The 27,822-nt window shown below is 47.2% G+C and overlaps 1 protein-coding gene across 12 annotated transcripts in view; it reads right to left on the minus strand.

Moving 5' to 3' along the window:
• Positions 1-16,092: 16,092 nt before the first annotated feature.
• The window catches only part of fnbp1b (formin binding protein 1b), a 92,927-nt gene continuing 81,197 nt past the window's right edge, over positions 16,093-27,822 (minus strand). For 11 of the 12 annotated variants that reach the window (XM_070552484.1, XM_054744608.2, XM_054744607.2 and 8 more), the window contains 5 exons: positions 22,867-22,976; positions 22,659-22,791; positions 22,291-22,412; positions 22,008-22,165; positions 18,260-18,916 (listed from right to left, as the gene is read on the minus strand). In XM_070552484.1, coding sequence (XP_070408585.1) covers positions 18,738-18,916; positions 22,008-22,165; positions 22,291-22,412; positions 22,659-22,791; positions 22,867-22,976 — 702 coding nt within the window. In that variant the 3' untranslated portion in view covers positions 18,260-18,737. Of the gene's footprint in view, positions 17,489-18,259; positions 18,917-22,007; positions 22,166-22,290; positions 22,413-22,658; positions 22,792-22,866; positions 22,977-27,822 lie in introns of those variants that run through there. The other variant, XM_070552482.1, reaches the window with a different exon arrangement.

Here is a 27,822-nt window from a genome sequence, read left to right on the forward strand (position 1 = left end):
TCACACACCAGCTGTAAGGGGAAAACTCACCTGCAGAAAAGTACTTTTTCTGTTACTCACAACTTAACCTAAACGTGTAATGTCATGTTTGAAACTAAGTGTGGCTAACTTTAGAGCAAGAGACTTTGTTTTATCGCTGCTTTTTAAACACGTAGAGCAGTTTCACTTGTTCTTACATGTTTGATTATTTGGGCTGGAACTGAAGTCTAGAAATCTAGACCGACGTGAGCAGAAGCTACATGGATGTGTTCTGCAGGCTGGTTTAGCCACGCTCTATTGGAACCTCGGCAGTTTAGTACCTTCCTAATCACAGCGCTCTATCGGTTTGGTAGGCAGGATGTTAGCAACGGCTTTGGCATCAACTTTGAACGATTTAGACTTGGGCTTTGCTTTGAGTCAAGAGCAGGTAGAGGTACTTAAAGGGACTTTACAGAGTTTTGAATTTTTATGCTCGCGATTGCCCCCTCAGGCCAGAAGCGTAACGGCAGCTTCAATAGTAGGCTCGTGCACGAGGCACGCATGCTGTACGTACACACTCCTTAATGAAAATAACAGCTGAGACAGCCCCGTGTGTGTGTGTGTGTGTGTGTGTGTGTGTGTGTGTGTGTGTGTGTGTGTGTGTGTGTGTGTGTGTGTGTGTGTGTGTGTGTGTGTGTGTGTGTGTGTGTGTGTGTGTGTGTGTGGCCCGGAGGACAGGAGAACGCACAGCTAATTAATTAAATAATTTGGTTCTGTACCTTTCTCTTCAGCACAGCCGACAAAGGTTTAAGATGGGTCATTCCTCCTGCATGCTCAGATCATTCCCTTCCCTTGCTTGAAAAATTGTTCCAAAATGAAAGTTGTTTGTTGTCCAATAGCGTGTGAAAACTGTTTGAAAGACAATCATAGATTCTGCTGCAACTGAGATCTGTCTATGGGTCTGGGCAAGACCATATATTCACATTTATATAGAATGGCTTGCCGGGCAATAGAAATTTCATATTTGACATTTAGTAACAGAAAACAAAACCACGTACGTTAACGCTGCTTCAAATATAATCCATTATACTGTAGTCTATTGGGCTGATCCAATCTGGCCATGGAACGGAACATTTCAGACGTGTGCCAAAGGCAGCTTGCCATGCCACCAAAGACAAGACTGGATTTTATTGACGTACGCATCCTGGACACATCAATTTCCACAGTTAACATAGAGCTAGACATGAAATCACACAGTGTTACAGAGTAAAACATCAAGTAATTTTCTAAATAATGACTATAGCAGAGATGTGATGTCTTATCTTTGTAGATTACATCAAAACGTGTGACCTAACGGCTTATTACTCCCACATCTATCGAAAAGTGCAATGGTCGCGAGTCCAGCAAGGAGCACGGTGGAGACGCCGCTCCGCAGCTGAGACTCCCCTGGTGTGGATTGACGCATCGTGATGGGTTCCCTTTCCAAAGGCCATGAAGCGTCACGGTTTGGATGTGTCTCAGAAGCATAGCACTTATGTTTCTGGACTCAGTGGTCTCCATTAAAAAGCAGCTGAAAACTCACCTGTTCAAGCTTGCTTTGGTGTGACCTTCATCACCCTCGCCTTGTTCTGCTCTCCCTACCTATTCCACCTTCCTCAGGATTCACTGATTTCCCTCTTTCCTATTCACTCTCTTTCTCTCTTTCTTTTTTGCTCATTTGAAGTATACCGTAAATCCTCTAATATTGGCCTGTATTAAATTAACGGCCGGTTATCATATTTTGGCCGGTGTCGGAGTCGGCGGAGGTGAATAATGGCTGGTATTTTATTGTAGCCGTGTGGAATGTGGTAACAAGCAAGTACCATGGGGGGGGGGGGTCATCCATCTCACTTTTGATTTGCCAGTGATAGACCGCGAGGGTAACTTTAACCGTGCGGAGACGAAGAGGAGGCGAAAATTTGATATCAAGTTCAAAGAGAACGTGCTGATTATGCTGCAGAACACTCTGGGGAGCAGCAGTAGGGGTTGTATGAACTAGTCGACTTCACTATAGTGACTTTTTATGCCTGTCATCGACTAATCGCTGTCACGTGATAATGACCGGCAAGATGCAGTCCACGGAAAAGACAGCAGCCTGCTGTCAGCAGGTGACAAGCTCCTGCGCGTCGGGCGGGGGGGGGACGCGCTGTGCCAGAGCGTCGGTACTGACACCCGCCGTAAAACGGACATTTAACCAAATTGTGAACTTTTCCCTCTTGCAATTTAACCTTCCCCTCATCCCCATCCTAACCTTAACCAGCTTGCCCATGCAAAGCTCTGATTGTTGACGCGCTCCAGACATCTGCGTCCTGAGCACGGCCACAGTAACATTATCAAATCAGGTGTCGCCACCTCAAAACCTAATTTAGCACGCGATCGTTCTTGTCATGTCGGCTCATTTCCTTTTATGTTTTCTGTCTTTTATTTGCGCCTGATGCGTTTCGCTGCTGTGGAACGGGCGTGCATCACCCGTTTTGGCGAGCACTCCGCTGTTTCTGCGGTCGGTAGATCTTTTAGAACTGCAGTTCAAAGGTAACTCATGAGGTGAATATATATGAACCCAGGTAGCAGTTTCTCTTCAGGATTGAGAGGAGATGCAGGAAGATAATAAACAGGCAGGACAGAAAAATAGTCAAATAAAAACAAGCTAGTTTTTGTACCTGGTGGTTGCAACAAACAGACACCATTGAAGGTAATCAGAAGTGAGGAACAGAAAATGAAATAATTATTTTAATGTTTAGAGCAGCAGGAACTCTGAGAGGCTGCAGGAGCATCAGTGAGTTTGCGGCCGATTCGCAGGGGGAGGGGGAAGAGGGCTGAAGCAGAAACTATCGTTGTTAAAAGAAATGTGTTTAACTTTGAAAATGTGGGTGCAATTTTAATTGTCAAAAACTCCAGCGAACCATTAGTTCATTTTGCTCAAATAGAAATTGAGGCCTGCCTCTAATTCTGGCCCTCCTTCCAATAAAGGCCTGGAGCTTGATGAGCTTGAGTCAAATACAGGCCCGGGCCTGTAATAGAGGATTTACGGTATTTTTAATCATTTTGTAAATTCTTTTTATATTTTACATGTTTTGTTTTTGTGAAGCGCCTCGTGATTTTTATCTTGAGAGGCGCTATAGAAAAGATCTTTTTTTTTCTTCTTCTTCTTCTTCTTCAAGTGTGTTTATTTGCTCTACGCTTCCAGAACACATCAAACTCTACAGTTCAGATCAGGTCAGACAGGCAGTCAAACACGAAAGCAGTGTAAAACATCTGAAAACCTTCAAAATAAAAGTAACGTTCTGATTTCCAGTTGCTTAACAAGTAAAAAAAGTACGTCCTGTATAATAGGGTGATCATACGTCCTCTTTCCTCCAGACATGTCCACTTTTCACTCTCTGTCCAGGGCATCCTACACTGATCAAAATGTCCGGTTTTCCATCCAGGAGCAGGGATCGAGTTATGGGGGGCTAGATATCTTTCAGTGAAAGATCCAGTTTCTATATTGCAATATTGATGAACTCTCAGCGTAGCGGGATTCTGTTGAGCGGAGAGGACGCAGAGCGCAGATCGTTGGTGCACCCGCTGCGTCCGGCGCACGGTACATTCTCAAGGTGGCACAACAAAACGTTATTATTAACACAAGATCGATCATATCTGTTTATATCCTCTGGTACTCTGTCTTTTAATCGTTCCTGACGCGCTCAGGTCAGGAGATCCCTTTGATGTGCCCAAAAGTAACTGCTGAGGGGAAAAAGTAAGAATCCAGGCAGCAGTTTTTCTGGAGAGTTTAGAGGAGATGCAGGAAGATGAGAGACAGACAGGACAGGAAATAGTTAAATAAAAACAAGAAAACAAAATGTAGGTAGATTTATCTCCACTACACGTTTTTACTTGTATAAAGCAATAAGTTATACTCATGTAATATTTATACATCTGATACATTTCAGATCACCTTCAATACTCAGTCACACACCCAGGGCCGTTTCAAGGCATTTTGGGTGCCAAGGCTAAATGGAACACCGTCCCCCTCACCCTAACCCTTCTCTGAAAGTTTCCATGGAGACTTTGACAACTTTCATTTACCCTATCATCTAATCTCACAGCTGAAACAACGCTTTCTTAATGATCTGTGCACAGGAAGCGTACCGATGCTGCAGTAAAGCAAAAGGTATAATATTTTTTTATTAATAAAACTTTGTTGCTGCACTAAAGCAGCAGAAATTATGAAATTTTGCAATAAATATGCTAAATATTTACATATGAATTGTTTTAGAGCCCTGTTGTTGGCAGAATCTGATTTAAAATTTAGCTCTTCACCTGTGAAAAAAATGAGTCCCAATGTGGTTTGTGTGGCGTTGCCATAATTTGACGGCATCAGTAGGCACAGATCTCCTGTCCTCTTTTTTGGAAATGGAGATATGGTCACCCTACTGTATAATCTATGACTACATTGATAATTGGAAAACCATCTTTGAGGGGCTGATCTGTGGTCCCTCACACTCTCTGTTGGACGCTCCTATAGAGAAACCTTAAATAAACAAGCGCGTGTGCACACACAGGTGCTCACATGGTGCTCTCAAAAGTATGGGCTTGGGCACGTTAAACACAGGTCTTAAGACTATGGTGGGCACTTAATGCACTGTGATTTATTATCGTGATTCTTCAGTTAAGCAATATTGATTATATATTTTTTTCATCAAGTTGACGCAGTGATAGCTAGATCTTGTTGTATTGTTGTTGTGTCCCTTTTTTTGTCCTTTTGTTTTTGTTTTTTGTCTTTTTCTGCAGGTCTAGAAGCAGACTCTTGTTCATTGTTTATTTTTGTGGAACCCCCCCCCTCTCTCACCACCTTTTCCTTTCTCTTTCACCTCTGTCTCCGTGTCTGGTCGGAATTACAAAGCATTCAACAACAATAACAATAAAGTTTTAAGTATCAGGCGTGACATTAAAAGCAAATGCTTTGATGCTCCACCTGAGAATAAATCTGTAAGGCTTGTCACCAGCATTCAGACATCAATTCTGCTTGCTTCACAGCCAGACAGGACACGGTAAAAAAAAAAAAAAAAAAAAAAAAAAAAAAAAAAAAGAAACAACACTGAACTGAAACCAGGCAGAATCAGTCTCCGCCTTCAAATGGGGATGCTCTCCCTTAAGACTGGTCCAGAGTTCCTCCTTTTCCTCCTTTATGTGGAGGTGTTCTGGGTCCTGCTGGTACACACCAGCACTCTGTTCTTCAGGATCTTCTTTAACCTGCACCATCTGTTGAACACCTGTAGGAAACAGAAACACATAACGTGAATTACCGACTGCTGTAACTTTAAATTCACACATATGAGAGTTGTGTTACTGCAGGGGTCTCCAACATGTTGGTCGTGAGCTACCGGTAGCTCTTGAAACTCGCTGGCCTGGAAGCAGCCAGTGAGCTGCCCAGCCTGACTTGTACTTAACAAGGGACGGATTTCTAATTTGATGGCAAGCCTTCCCCGGTTCTCGTAATATCTCATGTAAAATCAGCATTTTGTGGAAGTAAAATAAAATCTGATTATTGCACAAATCTTTCAGCAAAAGTATTCTACTGGAAATATGTGGAATGGATTAATTGTTCAAGTTGCAGCGCGGATCTCCGTTTCTGATATCAGCGGCTGCAGCTGCAGGTGCTTCTAAAGACGAGGTGACGTCGGTCATACAGACCTGGTTTCAGAAAAACATCCTCAATAAAATATTGTGGGCGACTGTAAAGTAGGGCTGCTCGATTATGGCAAAACCAATAATCACGATTGTTGCGACTGAAATTGAGATCTCGATTATTTAAGATGATTTTTCAATTTATGTTGATTTTATTTGTTTTTATTCAGCGATAAAATTGCTCAGGGCACAATCAGGACAAAAATAAATAAGAATCAAGATGATCACTAAAATAACTCCTGATTCCCAGGATAAAAAGACTTACAGCTCATAGTTTATGACCCAAGGGCTATAGACCTTGGTTTAACTCATTTAAGTCTAACCAGTACAGACCCAAATACAAATATCTTGCAAATACTGACAGCAAGAATTATGCAGTGGCATTTATAACAAACACATGCAAATAAATTGATGTTCACAAAATGTTGCACAACACTTAGAAAAAAAAAAGATAATTGGAAAACTTTTTGGGGAAAACCTGGTCTGATGTGAAGAGACGGCATCCATCCTTCTTTGAACTGTGCAGCTCTTCTTTCTAGGAATATGGCCAGTTTTATTAGTCCTCCATGACAACCCAGGGTCCAGACCAGGAAGCAGAGTCGTAGTTTAACCCACCCCTCTGCAGCTTCTGTACTGTTACCCACCCACTACCCCATAGAGACAGTGTCCTGCCCACGGTCAAAACCACACAGACCAAATATCAGGCTTAATAAAGCAAATCATGGAAATCTCATAAATATCAGAACAAATTCAACTGAGCAGAAAACTAGAAAAATTTAATGTGGGTTGTTGAACATTAGGTCCATTTTTTTTAAGACTTTGTTAGTTAATGACTTGATTTGTGATAATCAGATCCCTTTGCTCTCTCTCTCACAGAATCCTGGCTGCAGCAAGAGGACTATGTTAGCTTAAACGAGTCGACTCCTTCAAATTACTGCTTGAAGTACAGGGCGAGGAGGAGGAGTAGCAACTATTTTTCATTCGGACTTATTAATCAGTCCCTTACAGATTAATAGTTACAGTTCGTTTGAACATCTTATTCTTAGTTTTCCTAATCCAGATTGCAAAACTGTAAAACCACTCTTGTTTGTAGTTTTATATCGTCCACCAGGCCCTTACTCTGAGTTTTTGGATCAGATCTCTGATTTTTTATCTGATTTGGTGCTAAATACTGATAAGTCACACTCCGTCCTGCCTCCCTGTTCTGTTCCATCCTGTGTCCCTGTTAATTGCTCCCACCTGCCTCATCACCCAATCACCCAAGGTCCTAGCTCCTCCTGTGTTTAAACCCTGTCTGTCATGACTCCCATCCTTCACCCTCCTCCACTTCCTCATTATACCTTCATTCAGCTCACCTGGTTCCTCTCACCAAGCTCCAGCCAAGCCCTGCTTTCCCCAGAAACCTCTGTCAGCTTCAATCAGCTCCATTCATTCCACCTGCTCCTGTAATCAGCCTCATCCCATTCACCTGCTTCCCCTGCTATAAAAGAACCAGCCATCCAGTCAACAGATGCCAGATTATTACAGCCTTGCCAGTAGTTCTCCAGCCATCCACCCTGCCTGATCTTTGCCTCTGGACCTTGTTTTTTGCCTGACCCCTGCCTTGCTCTCTGCCTGCCACTTTGACCTTAGCCTGCCTCTGAACCTGCCTCAGCCTTGCCCTCCAGGTACCTCTGCTTTCAATAAAGACTTTTTAATATATATTTTTACTGTGTTGGCGTCTTCACGGGTCTTCTGAGTTCTGTTTGTGACAGAATAATCTGGCCTAACTCTGACCCTACACCGACACAGCACTTGGGAGTATTTTTTTTTCTCTCTTCATTCCTGTCATGGAGTATCTCACGCTCCTGGACTTCATGGAACTAGAAAAGGAACAGGCGTCACCGTTCTGGGGAACGCGGCTGGCCATCAGGCCACAGCCACACAGAGGTTCCACTCCTCCATCCAGGCCTGCTGCATCCGTCTTGCGCAACGGGTACCTGACAATGCAACAGTGGCAGTCCCGGAGACCTTCTACTAATTCGTGGCCTTCACAGACGCAAGGTTTTGCAGCTACGCCGCTCAAGCCTCGAGTCCCTCCGTCCCGTCCACGTCCAGCGGTGGTCCCAGGAGGCGCACCGCGTCCACGTCCAGCGGTGGTCCCTGGAGACGCACCGTGTCCACGTCCAGTGGTGGTCCCAGGAGTCTCACAGCGTCCACGCTCAGTGGGGTTCCTACTTCCGCCTTTTGAAGAGGCTCCACCTGCCCCGGTCCATCGGTGGTTCCAGGGGTTGCATCGCATCCACGTCCAGCGGTGGTCCCAGAGGTCGCACCACATCCTCGTCCAGCAGAGATTCCACCTTCGCCTGTCCGAGAGGCTCCACCTGTCCAGGTCCAGCGGTAGTTCCCGGGGTCGCATCGCATCCATGTCCAGCGGTGGTCCCAGGGTCCGCACCACATCAATGTCCAGCAGGGGTCCCACCTCCATCTGTCCTGCTCCAGCGGTGGTCCCGAAGGTCGCGCCGCATCCTGCTCTGGCGGTGGTCTCGGAAGACGCGCCGCATCCTGCTCTGGCGGTGGTCTCGGAGGACGCGCCGCATCCTGCTCTGGCGGTGGTCTCGGAGGACGCATCGCATCCTGCTCTGGCGGTAGTCTCGGAGGACGCATCGCATCCTGCTCTGGCGGTAGTCTCGGAGGACGCATCGCATCCTGCTCTGGCGGTGGTCTCGGAGGACGCATCGCATCCTGCTCTGGCGGTGGTCTCTGAGGACGCATCGCATCCTGCTCTGGCGGTGGTCTCTGAGGACGCATCGCATCCTGCTCTGGCGGTGGTCTCGGAGGACGCATCGCATCCTGCTCTGGCGGTGGTCTCGGAGGACGCATCGCATCCTGCTCTGGCGGTGGTCTCGGAGGACGCATCACATCCTGCTTTGACGGAGGGGGACCAAGAGGCCCCGGTTCCGGCCCAGCCTGTCCAAGGGGCTCCAGTCCAAGGGTCGACGCCTCCAGGCTCTGAAGAGGACCTCTCCTGCCCCTGCTCTGAAGAGGACCTCTCCTGCCCCTGCTCTGAAGAGGACCTCTCCTGCCCCTGCTCTGAAGAGGACCTCTCCTGCCCCTGCTCTGAAGAGGACCTCTCCCGCCCCTGCTCTGAAGAGGAGCTCTCCCGCCCCTGCTCTGAAGAGGACCTCTCCTGCTCTCTAGTTCCCCAGTCTCTAGTTCCCCAGTCTCTAGTGTCTGTGTCCCCTCTTAGTCGTAGTCCACTTTCCCCTCTTAGTCGTAGTCCACTTTCCCCTCTTAGTCGTAGTCCACTTTCCCCTCTTAGGCGTAGTCCACTTTCCCCTCTTAGGCGTAGTCCACTTTCCCCTCTTAGGCGTAGTCCACTTTCCCCTCTTAGTCGTAGTCCACTTTCCCCTCTTAGTCGTAGTCCAGAGTCCCCTCTTAGTCGTAGTCCAGAGTCCCCTCTTAGTCGTAGTCCAGAGTCCCCTCTTAGTCGTAGTCCAGTGTCTCCTCGTAGTCTCGGTCTTGGTCCAGTGTCCCCTCTTAGTCCTCGTCCGCCAGTGTCCTTTGTCACCACACTCCTACAGTCCCGGCTCCTGGTTCCCCGTCGCCGGCCCCCCAGACTCCCACAGTCTCGGCTCCTGGTTCCCCGTCGCCGGCCCCCCAGACTCCCACAGTCTCGGCTCCTGGTTCCCCGTCGCCGGCCCCCCAGACTCCCACAGTCTCGGCTCCTGGTTCCCCGTCGCCGGCCCCCCAGACTCCCACAGTCTCGGCTCCTGGTTCCCCGTCGCCGGCCCCCCAGACTCCCACAGTCCCGGCTCCTGGTTCCCCGTCGCCGGCCCCCCAGACCCTTCCGGCCCTCCTTTCTGGTCCCCCTCCTCCCACCCTGCTCTGGCCCTCCTTCCTGGTCCCCCTCCTCCCACCCTGCTCTGGTTTGCTGTGGGCGTCTGGTATCCGCCCTTGAGTGGGAGGGTTCTGTCATGACTCCCATCCTTCACCCTCCTCCACTTCCTCATTATACCTTCATTCAGCTCACCTGGTTCCTCTCACCAAGCTCCAGCCAAGCCCTGCTTTCCCCAGCAACCTCTGTCAGCTTCTATCAGCTCCATTCATTCCACCTGCTCCTGTAATCAGCCTCATCCCATTCACCTGCTTCCCCTGCTATAAAAGAACCAGCCATCCAGTCAACAGATGCCAGATTATTACAGCCTTGCCAGTAGTTCTCCAGCCATCCACCCTGCCTGATCTTTGCCTCTGGACCTTGTTTTTTGCCTGACCCCTGCCTTGCTCTCTGCCTGCCACCTTGACCTTAGCCTGCCTCTGAACCTGCCTCAGCCTTGCCCTCCAGGTACCTCTGCTTTCAATAAAGACTTTTTAATATATATTTTTACTCTGTTGGCGTCTTCACGGGTCTTCTGAGTTCTGTTTGTGACACTGTCAGTCCTTTTTGTCTTGTCGGTTCATTGTCCAGCGTGTTCTTTATTAAATCCTTGTTAAATGGTCCTGTCTGCCTGCCTGCCTGCTTCTTCCCCTGCAACTGGATCCTCACCTCCGCTCACCGCACCCGCACGTCGTGACAGTAACCATGTCCCTCTTTAGTTGTTTTGAAAGGGGAAAAACTGACGACCTCGCAGGCGGCTAGAAAGGATCTGTGTCAGAATGACCTTTCTTCCAACATGATTGAGGCTTTAGATTGTTTCAGGATTTTTTCACTGTAGAGTTCTCCCACACGGCTGCTTAACGTACCTCAAACTGCTCAGGTCTCAAAGAAAAGCCCAAGTCTAAATCGTCCAAAGTTGACACCAAAAGTGTTTCAAATGAGCGTCATTGCTGAGCCAATGACATCTTTTAAGTTTTTCTCCATTCCAGCTCTGGTGCTAAGCCCGTCCAACATCTCTCTTCAAACATGGATGCTGTGATTGGCTGGACCTAAAAGAGTTCAGGCCAATGGGAGACCTGTTGAGGCTACAATAGAGCGTGGCTAGACCAACCGGCAGAGCTAAATCTGGCTACGGTTTGTCTAAAACTCCAGACAAACAGAATATTAACACCTAATTTCTCTCTGGGATTGTTAAAGTACCTTTGAATTTGAATTTTGGGGAAATGCTGACACCAGCAGTTTACTGATACGAGAAAAATGTTTTTCTGAAACGACCAAAACCAAAAATACACATGGAGCAGTTCTAGAGTTGAACGCGCCCCCCAGCTCTGCTTCGTTTCCCCTTCTGCACCGAGGGTTACGCGAGATCCGCCATAATTCTGATGCCTGGGGAGAAAGGAAATGAAAGGGAGATGGAACATAAAGAGTGGGAGTGATTTTTCCGGCGGACTGTTTCGTGCTCTTTGACCTACCGTTTGCACGCCATCGTCTCTAATTAGCAGCATGTAATTAAAAAGCTGAGAGAGGAGCAGAGAAAGTGAAAATGATCTGCCGACACGCCTTCAGGCCTAAAACGCATCAAGGGCGCCCTGACCCTCCCAACTCCGTCAGTCATGATCTGTTCAGGAACTCGCGTGTGACTGATTTCTTCCAACAGGTGTTTCTCCTTTTTCATCAGTTCCACTCGAATTTCCATTAGATTCAAGCATTAATTGTTCAAACATAGTTTGTCTTTCTTTGTCCAGACTTTTCTCATCTCAGTCAGTTTCCCAGAAACACATTTTCACACAGAAAAAAAAAATACAAACATCTGTGCTTAATATTTAGGGGAAAACCCCCGTTGAGTGGCTTGTTTGTTCCCTTGAATTAAGAGCTGTTACTGGGTGGTCCGGTCGAAACCCTGACTCTAAGTCCTGCTTCTGTCCAGGTGATCCAAGTCACTGGCCCAGCTTTCACTATGTTGTTTTAAATTATTTAACATTTGTTTGAATCAAAGAAATCAAGCAGCATGGAGGATTTTTAACAGACCGACAGCTGAAATCTGTTAGGAGCTGATGACTTGATCCGGGCTTGATTTGACGACGATTGTGAATGATAGAAAGTTCATGTAGACTTACAGCAGGGCACAGAGGGACGGTCTCGATGTGTTTCTCAGACCTCCACCAGCCAGCCAGCCGCCACCGAGCATCGATGCTGGGGCAGACTGGGCGGATGTCCAGAGGTGTGTTTTATCCATCAGGCATCCTGTTCTCGCTCCAGGTCAGACAGGAACCAGCAGGATGAACCGAGAGTCAAATCCAAGTGTATAAATGATGTTTTGTTTGTTTATGGGACTACGGTGTATTTACAGCATCACTGTTCATTAGTATGCTCTGCCCCGTTCAAAATAACTCCAGTAAAAAGAAGCAGGTTAACCCGTGTGCCATTTGGCATCATTTTGCAGCTAATCAATGTGTTTCTGCTTTTTTGTTGTCTCAGGTTGCATCCCTTCATAACCATTTTTCATCTTTCATTCTACTTCCTGCTCCAAACCCTCGTTTAGGTGTACTTTTCCATGCAGTGGTGGCTGACAGGCCAGTTCCTTCCTCTCTGTGCTGCTGAGCTGTAAGTGGAAATAGACGTGCTGGCTCAGACGCGGTTCCTTCCTCTAACTGCAGGTGGCCGGGTCTCTGCAGACCTCTTTAGCGTGAATACCCGAGGTCTTTAGCCTCTCTGCTGCCCTTCGTGCTCGGAGGGGAAACTGTGAGCTCACCACTCAGCTTTGACTGCCCTCCATCCAGACGCAAACCTTTTCTGCCCTTCAGCGTTGTTGAAGATTCACCGTTCAAGTCTATCGCAGCACACTCAACATCAGATGCTACAAAAACATGGCTGATGTAAAATCCTGTTTGTCCCATTTGTGTCTCTCTTTTAGAATAACGATGCAGGTCTGCAAATGGCTCCAGAAAGTTTGGAGCTGTTTTGATGACGCCTAAGTGCACCTCTTCATCATCTCGGGCTGTGTACTGATGAAAAGCTATTTGGGCCAACGCTGTAATGTAAACTGATGAGCAGGCTGCTCCAGCCCAATGAACCAATTAGGAGAGCAAAGCTGAGAGCTAGAAGGGGGGGGGGGGGGGGGGGGTATCCTGTGGCCCCACAGGACTCACTCATGAAGGATCGGGGAGGGGGTGTGTGACAACATGGCCGTCTGACGTAAAACATCTTTCTTTAATGATGGCGTGTAAAAACTGAATTTTAGTCACATTTAGCATTTTTTTATTTTTTTTTTCTATTTAAAGGCACGCTTGGCACTTTTGCTTGCCTTTACCACCCTCTAGTGTCAGTCATTAATTGTCTGGGGTCAAACCAAAAATGTAATAACGTATCTCCTCACTGTGCGTTCACCTTAATCTAACAGCTGAAATGTCTGTCCAGCCTTCCTTAGTGTCTACAGGAGTTATTCATCACTAAATTAAACAAATCAGCTGTGTTTGTGATCTAAAACATGCAGGAAACGTGTTGGAAGCAGACTGCAGCGCCAGGTAGGCTACGTCAGCTCCACTTTTTTCTAAGCCCAAGGTCTGAAGTTGCAAGGGCGATATTCTGTCCATTGTGATGGGGGGTCTGAGGGACGTTTCATTAACCCTGTAAAAGTCGTTTAGCACAAACTGGCTGAAGAAAATGATTTAAAAATATGAAAAAGTTGCATAGTTTGCTTTACTGTTTAATAAAATATCACGTGAGATGACGGGAAAGTTTAATCTCCGTACTAAAACGTGCCTTCCTCCTAAAACCATTTAATGTCTTGTCACAAACCAAACCATTTCTGGCTTTAAAGGTTGAATATGGAACACAGACACTCTGGTGACATCTAGTGTTTAGAGGTGGTAGCTGCAGCTACAGAAAACATTTTCCAGCTGTTGGTTCACTGCTGACATGTTAAGCGACCAGCCAGCACCATGTCCAGTGACAAATCGTACAGGATAAGGATGAATTCCTACTAATAGGTTTATTGTACAGCAGTATTTACTGTTAGAACATCTTCTGGGCTCAGAATCAGCTGCTTGACATGTCAAGTCCGCCATTTTACACAGTCCCAGCCTCGCCTTTCCGATTAGACTTTTTAGTACAAAGGTGCCCTCTAGTGGCTGGTAGACATAAACGTTAACCCAGTGTCGTGACCGACAACATTTAAATGTGACTTATTTTTTAAAATATATTTTTAACCCTTTGATGCATAATGGTAACTACAGTGGACAGGTACTCAAAATTGTTATTTATTTATTTTTGCTATTAAGCACAGCTGTTGAAGACTTTATTGCATTTGAGCCCCTCCATTTGGACTTCAGTAAGTCAAGCCAAAATATTTCATGTTCAGAATGCACGCTGTCCACTGAGGTGGACATGTAATAAACTATGTGTAAATTAAATATTACAAAAAATATGTAAATATGAAATTTGTTTCATTCACACCTAAAGATGAATGGAAAAAAAATTGTTTAAAAAATCATGGTTGAAGATTTCATAATTCATGCATCAAAGGGTTAAAGGAAAATCTGTACATTTATTTTTGCACACTTCTAAATGGAGGTATTGTTTTTTTAAATATAGCTTTTAATTCAAATGTTTTATATTCCACCTTTAACCCATCCAGAAGAAGTATTAGGATTAGTACTTTCATTTAAATCAGGCCAAATTCATGTCTACTGCCCTCTGGTGGAGGATGTTTAGATCACAAGAACCACTTTATTTATTCATCACTGTTCTATTGTGATATAATAGAATATTTTATACTTGGGTTATTACTATTATACTTCAAATAGTTTTTTATTATTATTAATTTAACATCGTTTCTGTTTTTAGAATGCCATTATTTGTTCTTCACCTTTAATTGTTGTCCAGTAATTATTTTTTCATTTATTTTTGAAACAATCACTTCATCACCCTTTGGGAAAACGTTTCGGTCCCTTTCTTGTTTCCCTTTTGGTAACTTTATGTGGTTTAGATGGAGCTTTACTGCCCCCTGCTGGCCATCAAGTGTTTTCTAGGTACAGTTAAGGATGCTGTGACATTTCAAACAGCAGCTGCTGAAGTTAAATCTATATATTCTGACTAATAAATGTGATTCTGGCAAGAAATACATGCAATTGTGAAGATCTGCCCTTTCAGGTTTGAAAAGTCGGATGTAGGAGCACACGATGCTTCTAAACAAATCCACAAGTCTTCTGAAACTTTAAAAATCTGAGAAAAGGGTTTAAATTACATGAATCAAAGTCAACAGTCTTAAGCTGAATTTTGAGGTTTTTTTTTTTCTTTTTAAACTGATTACATGTGGGACATCAGCCCCCAGATGTAAAAAAGTGATTTTAGAGCAGCAGACTGTCTGGATTAACCATAATCATAAAACTTTAAGTCAAGCCTAATCTGTGTATAAACAACAACAGTTTGTTACCTTTCATCGTGTCTGAGATCCCAGGAGAAGAATAATAATAAAAATAAAAACACTCTTCATTTTTTTCAGGCATTTTTAATTGGCACAGTAAACACAATACAAAGTATTCAGTGCTCCAAAACACAAGCATGGGCTACCAAATAGAACACCAACAAAAAAAAGTGCAAAACACACTGTTTGGTAAACTTTACAAAGGAAAATAAGTCTTACTTTATGCAAAGCCGGTAAAGTCACAGTAAGACCCTCCATAGTTAAAATAGATGTTTTGCTCTTTAAACTTTATTTATAACGTCATATATATTCTCTCTGGCTCCATCGTGTGGCTTCCTCTGTACAGGCGGGTGCTTCCGGGCCTAAAGGATCTGTGGTTTCGTAACGGAGCCATGCGTCTACCGCTCCACCTTTTCAGGCTTTCAAAGTGACGGGAGAGAGAACGCTTGTGGAGTTGTTCCCAACTTGATTTAGCTGGAATTTCATCATTCCCTCCAAGTCCAGTGTCCCAAACACAAAACAGTGTCATTGTTACTTCTCGTTGCAGTTCTGGACAGAATAATAAAGGAAAACATTCCAGCAAACAAGTGGAAGAAAATGGTTAAAAACTGAACATGGTCTGATTTAAAATCGTTGCTATGTGCCGTTGAGCCGGAGCGGTGACGGTGGTTTAGTCTGACAACAAACAGAATCACATTTTAATCCTCGCACCGTGCAGCATAAGAACACAAGTCAGGACAAGGCCCAGACAGGGGAAGTATGCATCACAGTACATTTTCATATACAGTAGATGTGTGTGTGGGGGGGGGGGGGGCTGCAAGTGGAGGTAACTAACCACAAGTTAGAAACTGCAGTCAAAACATTAAAAATAAATTTTTTTTACAAAGATAAATGCACAAGACAGTCCGATCAGTCAGATAGCATCATGTTGTGATTAAGCTGAAAACATTGTTGGGGGTGGGGGTGGGGGGGGTCACACTGGCTGTTAACATCAGGGACAACATCTGTATAAATACATAGAAAAATAAAAGAACCACAGGCACCGAACCCAAACAGCATTCAGGTTAATTTAAACGAGAACCACCAGGCAATGAGGGTTAACTCAACAGAAAGGCTGGGGGGGGGGGGGGGGGGGGGGGGGGGCGGGACGTAAGCTAGCTTAACGCCAACACCGCGTTACCTAAGCCGCCTCCAGCAGAGGAGGGCGAGGAGGAAGACAGGGCAAGCATGCAGCACGCCACGACGCCCCGAGCTTTTGCAAAAAAAAAAAAAAAAAACATAAAAATAAATAAAAACAAAAACTAAAAGGGCCAAGAAGCAGCTGTTAGCCTGGGCCGTTCAGGGGGGAGGGGACGGGGGAGGGGCGTGGTCAGAGAGAGGAGGAACAGACACGGATTTGTTTAGCTGTTATGAGGCGATGGTTGGAATGGATGATCCATCCGTCTGTGGCTTCTTCCTCCAGCTGATCCTGGATGTGTGATCGGGATGAAAGGGAATAAAAAACATGACAAGGTGAGAAAGTGAATGTCGTCGTCTGACTCCCGGGATGAAGGGATGAAACCTGCAAATGTAGAGCGGACTTTTATTTCAGAGGGGCGGGTGGAGGTGATGAGTCTGGGATGGGTGGCTCGTCTTCATCCGGCGGTGCTGCTGGTCGCCTTCCTGTTTCTGACCACACCCTCTTCTCCGTGTGTGTGTGTGTGTGTGTGTGTGTGTGTGTGTGTGTGTGTGTGTGTGTGTTTGAGAGGACAATCACAGCTTTTAGGGGTTTGCAGGTTCATTAGGAGCCAACAAGCGCTGCTCATAACCGCGTGTGATGCAAGCGCAGTTGGGTACATTAAGCAGCGAAGCAGGGTGTGTGTATGAGTCATCCGAGTGTGTGTTACAAAGGAAGCAAGGTGGGATTTGCTAGTGGACTTCTCTTGGGAATAGTTTTAAATTGCTGTGCAGGGGAAGCACGACACTGCAGATGAAAGAGTTTTTATCAAAACGCTTCGGGTATTTGAGCGGCGTTTTAGATTCAGGTCGTTGTTCACGTTTTCACATGGTGGTTTCCCCCAAGAGGCTGCTGCTCTTGCCCTGCCACTCCTCAGCCAGCCTCACACTTTTAGGAATCTGGAATTTAAAAATAAACAAAGAAAAAAAAAAAGGCAAAAGGGGCAGTTAGTTTGAGGAAAACAAACAAAGTAGGCTGATACGGAGGTCGTTGGATACGTGAGCATGAACTGTGTGTGTGTGTGTGTGTGTGTGTATGTGTGTGTGTGTGTGTGTGTGTGTGTGTGTGTGTGACAGCCCCTGCCCTTTGTTACGACATGCTAGATCCGCGTTCTGACAGAACACCAGTGAAACTGCACCATGGACCACTCCTAACCCCCTCAGTGAGATGAAACAACAACCAGATATGTGTTTACAGCCCGATGTAAAATCTCCCATCATGCTTTGCCTGAAGCCACTGATGCTGATGTTAACGCTCACACAGGTGCTGCTCCATGCTCACACCTCAGTCAGCTCACCGTCCAGCCTTTACTCCTCTAACAGGCCTGGAGGAAAGACCCACAACACGCCCACGCTATCATCATCATCATCATCATCATCATCATCATCAAGTATAAAGGGTGCAAATTAACACATTTTAATGGAGCTTACTATTCCTATAAAATCTGGATTTTCTCTAGTACTGACAGCATGCGACTCTCCACGTGGGCGTTTTTATTGTCTTAGCATACAAAAATATGTCCTATGATCACAGCAGACCTACGTGGGCTTTGTGCACATTGCGCATGCGTTTCTTCTCTTTAGGGTTAACACTGCGTTCAAGTATGTGTTAAAAATCTTTACTAATCTAAATACCAAAGAAAGTTAAGATCCACGGTTTGAAATGCACAGGTGATCAATACTTTGTTTGACCACTAGGTCACTGCAGCTAGAAGTTCCTTCTCTTCAGCTTCCGATATCTCAGACACAATGAAAGGCTTCCCTCAGAGCCGCAGGATGGCTGCTGCTCCAACCGTCACGAGGCACAGAGGACAAATCTGATTGGTCCTTTCCTCCACAGAGACAGGAAGTGTAACACAGACTACGTTTACATGCAGCCAATATCCGGGTTATGATGGGGTTAAGGTCGGTATTCGGGTTTCTGAGTTGATCAGAATAACCTGTTTACAAGCATAAATAGAAAGAGTTAACCCTAACTTGCATAACCCGATTTAAATGCGGACGTTGGGGTAGCGTCAGGACGTATGGACTACGTCCAGACGCAATATGCGTCATTTCCGGTTCTTCTCGTTCCGGTATCCGTGAAAACAACAACATTTTTCCCAGTTCGGAAGAGATAGCGACCGCGTTTGTTTGCGCTTTAGTTTCCTCGTCACTCCAAAAGTGTGGTGCTGTGCCGCGACTCGCCATGTTGCTCCCAACTCGTTGTTTACTTCTGGTGTTCTGGTGCATACAAGACGTCTCGCTACTCAAAAGACCAAGATTCCTTGTGAACAGAGCATGCACAGAACACACGCTTTGATGGGGATATCCCGGTATGCGTTTACACGACCAAACATTCGGGTTAGAAAAGAGTTACCCCAGGTGTAGTAACCGGGTTTTTGGCAGTGTTTACATGGACCTGCGGAACCGGGTTATTGTGAATATTTGGGTTTTAAAAGGGTTACTGGCTGCATGTAAACGCACTCAATCTCTTATCTCTTTCCTGCTCATTTAGCACGTGAATGGAGACGTGGTGGCTAACAGAGACAACAATGAGAACCCAAAACCCTGTCGTAGCATGGGCTAGCTGAGTTAAATGTATGTCATAGCACCTTTGGCGTTTGTCTCCAAAATGACCTCAATGTAGGATGTGGGGACATATCCCTCATCATCCTCACTCCTCCGAACTCTTGTCCAGCCGTCACCTTTGTCTTCTTCAATGACGAAAAGCAGCTCGCCCTCGGCTACAGCAATGGTGCCTTCGTTGTGACCTGGGGGGGAGGGTTTCAGAAAATAATCAGTGATGTTAATACTTTGGATTTGAGTTTCACTTTGTCATCGGCCCAATCCCAATTCTCGCACTTTCACCCTTGCACCCTCCACTTGGGTGCGAGTGTGTAGGGTGTCCCGATCCTTAAATGTGGAAGTTGACCACGCCCCTTTTGCTCCGCACTTTGCTCAAGTCTGCATCGACGCGGATTTAGGCGACATGTATTACCCACAATCCATTGCAGAGTGGGACTTTTGAGAAGAAGGCGGAACGATGGCTCAAGTGCCTTTTCTGAAATGTATTTTCCAACCAAAGACAATTAATCATATTTATTCATGCTCTGAATGTTTTAGTCTGACCCCGGCTTTCCACCGGAGCCGTCAGCAGCACGTTACTGCAGCAGCACGTCTTGCTCGCGTAAGCTGCTGCTTGGCCCTTCCCACGAGACGCGAAGCAGCAGGGGAGCAGCTGTCACCGACCGAGCACGAAGTCACACGAGTGACTTCGTCAGTAAACACAACAACAGGCAGGAGAAAACTACAACATGGCTCCAAAAGCTTTGTGTTTTATGTTCTGTCCGTTTTATAATCGCCAATACGGACCTGAAAAACAAAGGAGACCACTAGCTAGGTGATAACTTCTCACGGGGCCGCACATTTAGTAACTGTTTTTTTTTAAAGTAAAGCAACCGGACGGCAGTACGTTTCTTTATTCTGAAAATCTCGGGAGCTTCGCTCCGTTTCCGCGTCCGATTTCCTGTCGTTCCTTCCCCAAAAATGTCTAACTTGACCGGTTTCAGAGGCGTAGAAAATAGAGCCGGCGCGTAAGGGCCGCGACGTGCTGCTCCTGAGACGCGGCCGACTCGCGCTGCTGACGGCTCCGGTGGAAAGAAGGGGTAAGATTTAGTATGAACAGCAGTGAACGTCAATTTTGACAACAAATTGTTAGAAAGTTGTTAATAAAGATTTTTTCAAACAGCGACCGGCATGCGTTGCGGTTGATGACGCAATGCTCATTGTCCCTATTACACAATTATTTGCACACTTGTGTAATACTTACTCGAAGCCTTACTGCACACTTCCTCCCAGCGCACTTCGCTAAAAGATCGTAGGGCGCAGTGCAAGTATTTGGACATCCTTGTTTAGGATTCTTATGAGTTTTGCCAGTGCAGCAGCACCACCTTCTGAATTAGGAGGTGGATCCGACTGGCTCGGCTCTATAAATCCTTGTTGAATACCCCGCCGCATATATACTCCCTGGTTTCTTTTGTTCACTGTCAGATTCAGCTGTTGTCTTCCCTTTGTGCTTAGTCATGGTTTCATGGCTTTGGTTCAGATTCAGCTGTTGTCTTCCCTTTGTGCTTAGTCATGGTTTCATGGCTTTGGTTTTGCTGCCTTCATTTAATTTTTAAACTCAATTTGCTCGTTTACCCATTTTGTTTCTACAGCGAGTAAACCGAACTGGTGAATGAAGTTTGTTCCTTTCCGGTACAGCAGGTGGCGACAGTTAGCTTATAGAAACTCAAATAGTGAACAAACGTTGGCGGGAGTGAAGCAGACAGACTAAAAACAGGACATGCACCATGGCCGAAGGAATGGACAACAAGACTGCAGCACAACTTATTTGGTACGTACTGTACTGTCTGACGGTGTAACACGTGGTGCTTTGTGGCGATATTTTCAGAAGACCGCTTCTGCAGTCTCGTCACTTCCAAAAGTTAAGAGGCATCCGCTCAATTGATCCGTTTACTGGCAGATGCAGTCGGGCTCCTACTGCATTATCTGGGTGCTTCAGCATGATTACAACCAGTTTGCCTCCAGTCAGACATGTATTTAAAAAAACAACATGAGTGTATTTAGCCTGTTTAACCCCCCCTCCCCACCCCCCCAATTGGTGGCCTCGCCAGTTCCATGTCCCAAACATCTACAACTGTCCACATTCTCCAAACACAACTAAAACCACAATCAAACAGCCCAGATGGGAAACAAGGCCATTTTAAATTGTAATAAATTAAGATACAATGATATTTGAACTGGCTGCACAGTGGTTAGAGCTGTTGCCTTGCAGCAAGAAGGTCCTGGGTTCGATTCCCGGCCTGGGATCTTTCTGCATGGATTGCATGTTCTCCCTGTGCATGCGTGGGTTCTCTCCGGGTACTCCGGCTTCCTCCCACAGTCCAAAAACATGACTGTTAGGTTGATTGGTCTGTCTAAATTGTCCTTAGGTGTGTGTGTGTGTGTGTGTGTGTGTGTGTGATTGTTTGTCCCGTGTGTCTCTGTGTTGCCCTGCGATGGACTGGCTCTCTGTCCAGGGTGTACCCCGCCTGATTGCCCGTTGACCGCTGGAGATAGGCACCAGCCCCCCCCATAAAACAACTGACTAAATTTCCTAAATAGAATTTGAACTCACAGCCTCCGTCCTGTCAGCACGTTCACGCAGGGCAGCTCTTCTAAAATAAAGTTCAAGCATTATTTTATCTTAATGTATCAAAAAACAAACATTGCTTTGTTTACAATCTAAACTGTTTTGGTTGCAGCTGTAGCTGAGCTCGGGGAATGCAAACAATCACTGACACTTGGGACATGAAAATCCAAAGGCCTCCAATTGGGAGGCGCCAGGGCCCAAAGAAACAAGGCCTAGGGCCTAAAGGGTTAGGAACAGTGTAGTTTTCTGATGTGTGTGTAAACACCCCGAGTGTCTCCGAATCAACTTACAGATATAACTCTCTCCTCATGTTAGGATTGCCCAACATTCAGAACATCTTAAGACTGAATCAGTTTGTTCCTTCCATCATCATTTATAACAATTACAGTGCTGTACAGCGCGAGTCTGTGTGCGAAGCTAAGACACACGCTTCAGATCCGTCAGAGCTCTTTACTACATGTGATCTTCGCAGAGCGCCAAGATAAACAGCTAAAGAAAAAAGGCCAAATTTGGTTTCAGAAACACTGCCTGCACTTCTATTGATGCTCCTCCTTCACACTTTTCCACAGAAACGCCCCTCCCTCCTCCCATCATCATCATCATCACTTCCAGGAATCCCATTTCTCCACTCAACACCCACAGAAGTTAAAGCTCCACCAGCGTGTTACCTTCAAAGGGGTACAAGGCTTTGCAGGTGCCGATGGTGGGCAGGGTCTCCTCATCGTCAAACTCGTCGTCGATATCTGGCGTGGAGGTGGTGGGAGGGTTGATGGTGGCCTTGACCTGAGTTTCTGAAGTCTGCTCCTCTGTGTAACTGCCATCTGGGCTGCTCAGGGGCCAACACACACACACACACACACACACACACACACACACACGCGCGCGGGTGAAAATACTAACTCAGAAGAAGTTCCTTGTCCTGGGACGGGAGAAGTCAGACTATACCATTACCTCTCTCTGTTCTGTGCACAGTTGTTGCTCACGGCCGTGTTGTTCTGGGTTTCATACAGTCCGCTTCTCCGGTGCGTGTCGCTCTTAGATGGCATCCTCTCCTCCACTTCTGCTAACCAGCCCTGAAATACACACACAGCTCTTTGAAATCTGGACATAAAAGAACCTGAAACTGGTCCAAAAACTCATTTTGTTCTCCTGGTGAAAGCTCTGAAACCTGGAAAAGCGCTTTGGGGTAGAACCTGAACCCTTATCAGTCTTCACAGAGTCCAGCTGCTCCACATCTTGGCCAAATATGGACAAGCAACAGGCCTCCTTGAACTTAGCTCCTCATTATTTACTGTTTCAGACAAACTAAACAAACTCACCTCAAACTTCTGCACTTCAGACTGGAGCTTCTCAATGGTTTGGCCTATTTCTGTCAACCGGGGGTCCACGCTGGTCGGGTCTCCCATCTGAGGGTTCTTTATGTACACGTCCTTCATCTTCGTCAGCGCGTCTCTGAACACGTTAGGCCTGTTTTTAGGGTTTCGCTGCAGCAGAATTTCACTGTTTTCATAACTTTTTCACAGATACCTCTGATCCATCTCTTTCTGAATGTCTTTATTCAGCTCATCGATCTTTCCCTGCAGCTTCTTCCTCCTCTGCTCTGGTGGCAGATGACTGAAATCCTCCGGGCCAGATCCCTAATGCCACAGGAAGAAGGAAAAGAGGCAGAAAAAAGAAGAGATATATATAAAACTTGACATAAAGCTTTGCTTGTGTGCTACTTTGTGCTGCTGCTTCCACACGACAATGTTTCCAGTTAGATCTCCGGTTCCCTGTGAGCTACGCGGACCGCTAATCGCATGAGCTTTGGTTGACATTCCAGGAGATACTGCAGATGCTCATGAAACACTCCCTCAGACCTGAGATGTCTGTGTGCAGACCGGAGCACTTTTGTCTGTTCGGCTCCTAACCTGCAGCTCAATGGGAAATGTGATCAGAAACCCGAGACTCCTTTCATCGCTGGTGTAGAGTGTCAGTGTGAGCTGACTAATGGGTCTGCAGCTGTGTGACTGTTCTCTGACGGGACTGAGTGTTCATAAAAATGGAGGTTATGTAAGCGTGAGACCGTTTCCAGTCTGGATGAGTCACGGTGCCCGGTTATCGCTGTGATTATCTTAGGTGTGTTCTTGCTGTGTCGTATTTCTAATTCCATGCTGTAGCTCTGTTTTAAAACACAGAACAGTTTTTGTTACCTGTTTTCCCGCTACGTTTCGTTTGCGGCCGCAAACGAAACGTAGCGGGAAAACAGGTAACAAAAACTGTTCAGTGTTTTAAAAAAGAACTACAGCATGGTATCGCTGTGATTTTACTCCTTCATTATTCTGAGCTTGACTTGAGGATTTTTGATTAACCCAAAGAGGAAATTCTAATAATAAATCTAATCTAGGAGTTTGAGTTTTATTTTAACATTTAGGCGCAGAACGTTTACTCGCAGAACGACTAAATGGCGTTTTCCGACCTCGCCTTGTGACATATTCGAATCGACAGAAACATTTTAAATAAAGACATGAGACACATTTGATTATCTATCGTTGTAGGTATAAAAACATGCAGAGCTGCGAGGAGGAGAATTGCCAGATTAATCCGTCGCTTGTGTAATCTGTGCCCCTGGTAGGGTCTCCCATGATAAATTGGTCTTAGGTGAAGGGTGAGACAAAGAACGGTTCGAAGGATCTTTCATGGCGGTTAAAACGAAGAGTCGGAGTACCCGGCCCGGAGGGTTACCGGGGTCCCACCCTGGAGCCAGGCCTGGGGTTGGGGCCCGTGAGCGAGCGCCTGGTGGCCGGGCTTTCGCCCATGGGGCCCGGCCGGGCCCAGCCCGAACCGGATACATGGGCTCGTCCAACTGTGGACCCACCACCCGCAGGAGGAACATGAAGGGTCCGGTGCAATGCGAATCGGGTGGCAGACCAAGGCGGGAGCCTTGGCGGTCCAATCCCCGGACAAGAAAACTAGTTTTTGGGACATGGAACGTCACCTCGCTGGCGGGGAGGGAGCCGGAGCTTGTGGCAGAGGTTGAGCGGTACCGGCTAGATATAGTCGGACTCACCTCGACACATTGCATTGGCTCTGGAACCCGAGACCTGGAGAGGGGTTGGACACTCTACTTTGCTGGAGTTGCTCCGGGTGAGGGGCGGAGGGCTGGGGTTGGCTTTTTGTTAGCCCCGAGACTCTCTGCCTGTGTGTTGGGGTTTACACCGGGGGACAAGAGGGTAGCTTCCTTGCGCCTTCGGGTCGGGGAACGGGTCCTGACTGTTGTTTGTGCTTATGGGCCAAATATCAGTTCAGAGTACCCACCCTTTTTGGAGTCCCTGGGACGAGTGCTAGATAGTGCTCCATCAGGGGACTCCATTGTCCTGCTGGGGGACTTCAATGCTCACGTGGGCAATGACAGCTTGACCTGGAGGGGTGTGATTGGGAGGAACGGCCCACCTAATCTGAACTCGAGCGGTGTTTTGTTATTGGACTTCTGTGCAAGCCGCAGTTTGGCCATAACGAACACCATGTTCGAACATAAGGATGCCCACCGGTACACTTGGTACCAGGGCAGCCTAGGTCACAGGTCGATGATAGATTTTGTAGTCGTATCATCTGACCTGCGGCCGTATGTTTTGGACACCCGAGTGAAGAGAGGGGCGGAGCTGTCAACTGATCACCACCTGGTGGTGAGTTGGATCAGATGGCAAGGGAACATGCCGCGTAAACCTGGCAGACCCAAACGCATAGTGAGGGTCTGCTGGGAACGCCTGGCAGAAGAACCTGTCAAGACGGTCTTCAATTCCCACCTCCGGCAGAGCTTTGACCACGTCCCGAGAGCAGTGGGGGACATTGAGTCCGAGTGGGCCTTGTTCCACTCTGCGATTGTCGAGGCGGCTGTTGCTAGCTGTGGTCGTAAGGTGGCCGGTGCCAGTCGTGGTGGCAACCCCCGTACCCGCTGGTGGACACCAGAGGTTCGGGGAGCCGTCAGGCTGAAGAAGGAGGCCTACAGGGCGTGGCTGGTCTGTGGGTCTCCGGAGGCAGCAGACAGGTACCGGATAGCCAAGCGGGGTGCAGCAGTGGCAGTTGCCGAGGCAAAATCTCGGGTGTGGGAGGAGTTTGGTGAGGCCATGGAGAAAGACTATCGATCGGCTCCAAAGAGGTTCTGGCAAACTGTCCGGCGCCTCAGGAGAGGAAGGCAGCAACTCGCTCACACTGTTTACAGTGGGCATGGGGAGCTGCTGACGTCAACTGAGGCTATAGTCGGACGGTGGAAGGAATACTTTGAGGAGCTCCTCAATCCCACCAATGCGCATTCCGAGGAGGAACCAGAGCTGGGAGGCCTGGGGATGGACTGTCCGATCTCGGGGGCAGAAGTTGCTGAGGTAGTCAAACAACTACACAGCGGCGGAGCCCCGGGGGCGGATGAGGTTCGTCCTGGGTATCTCAAGGCTATGGATGTTGTAGGGCTGTCATGGTTGACACGTCTCTACAACATTGCGTGGTCATCAGGGGCAGTTCCTAGGGAGTGGCAGACCGGGGTGGTGGTCCCCATCTTTAAGAAGGGTGACCTGAGGGTGTGTTCCAACTATAGGGGGATCACACTCCTCAGCCTCCCTGGAAAGGTCTACGCCAAGGTACTGGAGAGGAGGGTCCGATCGATAGTTGAATCTCAGACAGAGGAGGAGCAATGTGGTTTTCGTCCTGGCCGTGGAACTGTGGACCAGCTCTATACCCTTGCAAGGGTGATGGAGGGGGCATGGGAGTTTGCCCAACCAATCCACATGTGCTTTGTGGATTTGGAGAAGGCTTATGACCGTGTCCCCAGGGGCACCCTGTGGGGGACGCTCCAGGAGTATGGGGTGGGTGGCTTTCTGTTAAGGGCCATTCAGTCCCTTTACCAGAGGAGCGTGAGTTTGGTCCGCATAGCCGGTAGTAAGTCGGACCTGTTCCCAGTGAGGGTTGGACTCCGCCAGGGCTGCCCTTTGTCACCGGTTCTGTTCATCACTTTTATGGACAGAATTTCTAGACGCAGCCGTGGTGTGGAGTGTGTCGAGTTTGGTGGCAGGAGAATCTCGTCTCTGCTTTTTGCGGATGATGTGGTCCTCCTAGCTTCATCCAGCTCTGACCTTCAGCTCTTGCTGGGTAGGTTCGCGGCCGAATGTGAAGCGGCTGGGATGAGGATCAGCACCTCCAAATCTGAGACCATGGTTCTCGACCGGAAAAGGGTGGCTTGCCACCTCCGGGTCGGGGGAGAGGTCCTACCTCAAGTGGAGGAGTTTAAGTATCTCGGGGTCTTGTTCACGAGTGAGGGTAGGAGGGATCGGGAGATCGACAGGCGGATTGGTTCGGCGTCTGCAGTGATGCGGACGCTGAGCCGATCTGTCGTGGGGAAGAGGGAGCTGAGCCAGAAAGCCAGGCTCTCGATTTACCGGTCGATCTACGTCCCAATCCTCACCTATGGTCATGAGCTTTGGGTAATGACCGAAAGAACGAGATCGCGGATACAAGCGGCCGAAATGAGTTTCCTCCGTAGGGTGGCCGGGCTCAGCCTTAGAGATAGGGTGAGGAGCTCGGACATTCGGGAGGGACTCGGAGTAGAACCGCTGCTCCTCCGGATCGAAAGGAGCCAGTTGAGGTGGTTTGGGCATCTGGTCAGGATGCCTCCTGGACGCCTCCCCGGGGAGGTGTTTCGGGCATGTCCTGCCGGCAGAAGGCCCCCGGGTCGACCCAGGACACGTTGGAGAGGTTACATCTCCAATCTGGTCCGGGAACGCCTTGGGGTCCTGCCGGAGGAGCTGGTGGACAAGGCCGGGGAGAGGACGGCCTGGAGCTCCCTAATTGGGATGCTGCCCCCGCGACCCGGACCCGGATAAGCGGAGGAAGACGAAGACGAAGAAGACGAAGCTTGTGTAATCTCTGATGTTGAAAAGTCTTACAACCGTTTCTTCCCGGTGACTTTACCACCAGAAAATCCAAGAGTTCTTTTAAAGTCATGACGATTAGTAATGTCTGAGAATCTTGACGTTTTTCTTGCATTTTTAACAAGCAAAAGCTTCGTTTTTATTTAATTCCTCCAGTTTTTCTCACAAACGTATGACTGTCCAACATCAGGGAGAATGTAAGATGTTTCATTTAGCCGGTTTTCCCAGGAGTTCTTCTTTCCCTCTGCCCCCGAGCTTTATTTCATTCTGTTTTTGTCTGGCAGGAACAAAATATATTATGTTATTAAAACTATTCTTAAAGAGCAAGTCACCCCCAAATCAACTTTGTTTTGCTGATAAACAAAATAAACGAGTGTGTAATCGTGCTGTAGACACGTGTCGTCAATAATTTGGCACTTCAGTGCATCTTGGTTAAAATTCAAATATTCTGCCTAAAACTGTCAGTGTTGTGCCGTTGTCAGGTAAAAACTCTGCACTGTATTTGAATTTAAATCTGCCACCGCTATTGGCTAAGAGGTATGCTATGATGTAAACTGGTACATTATGATGTCACAATGCTGCC

The sequence above is a fragment of the Nothobranchius furzeri genome, chromosome 6 (genome assembly GCF_043380555.1).
Source record: "Nothobranchius furzeri strain GRZ-AD chromosome 6, NfurGRZ-RIMD1, whole genome shotgun sequence".
Taxonomy (NCBI): Eukaryota; Metazoa; Chordata; class Actinopteri; order Cyprinodontiformes; family Nothobranchiidae; genus Nothobranchius; species Nothobranchius furzeri.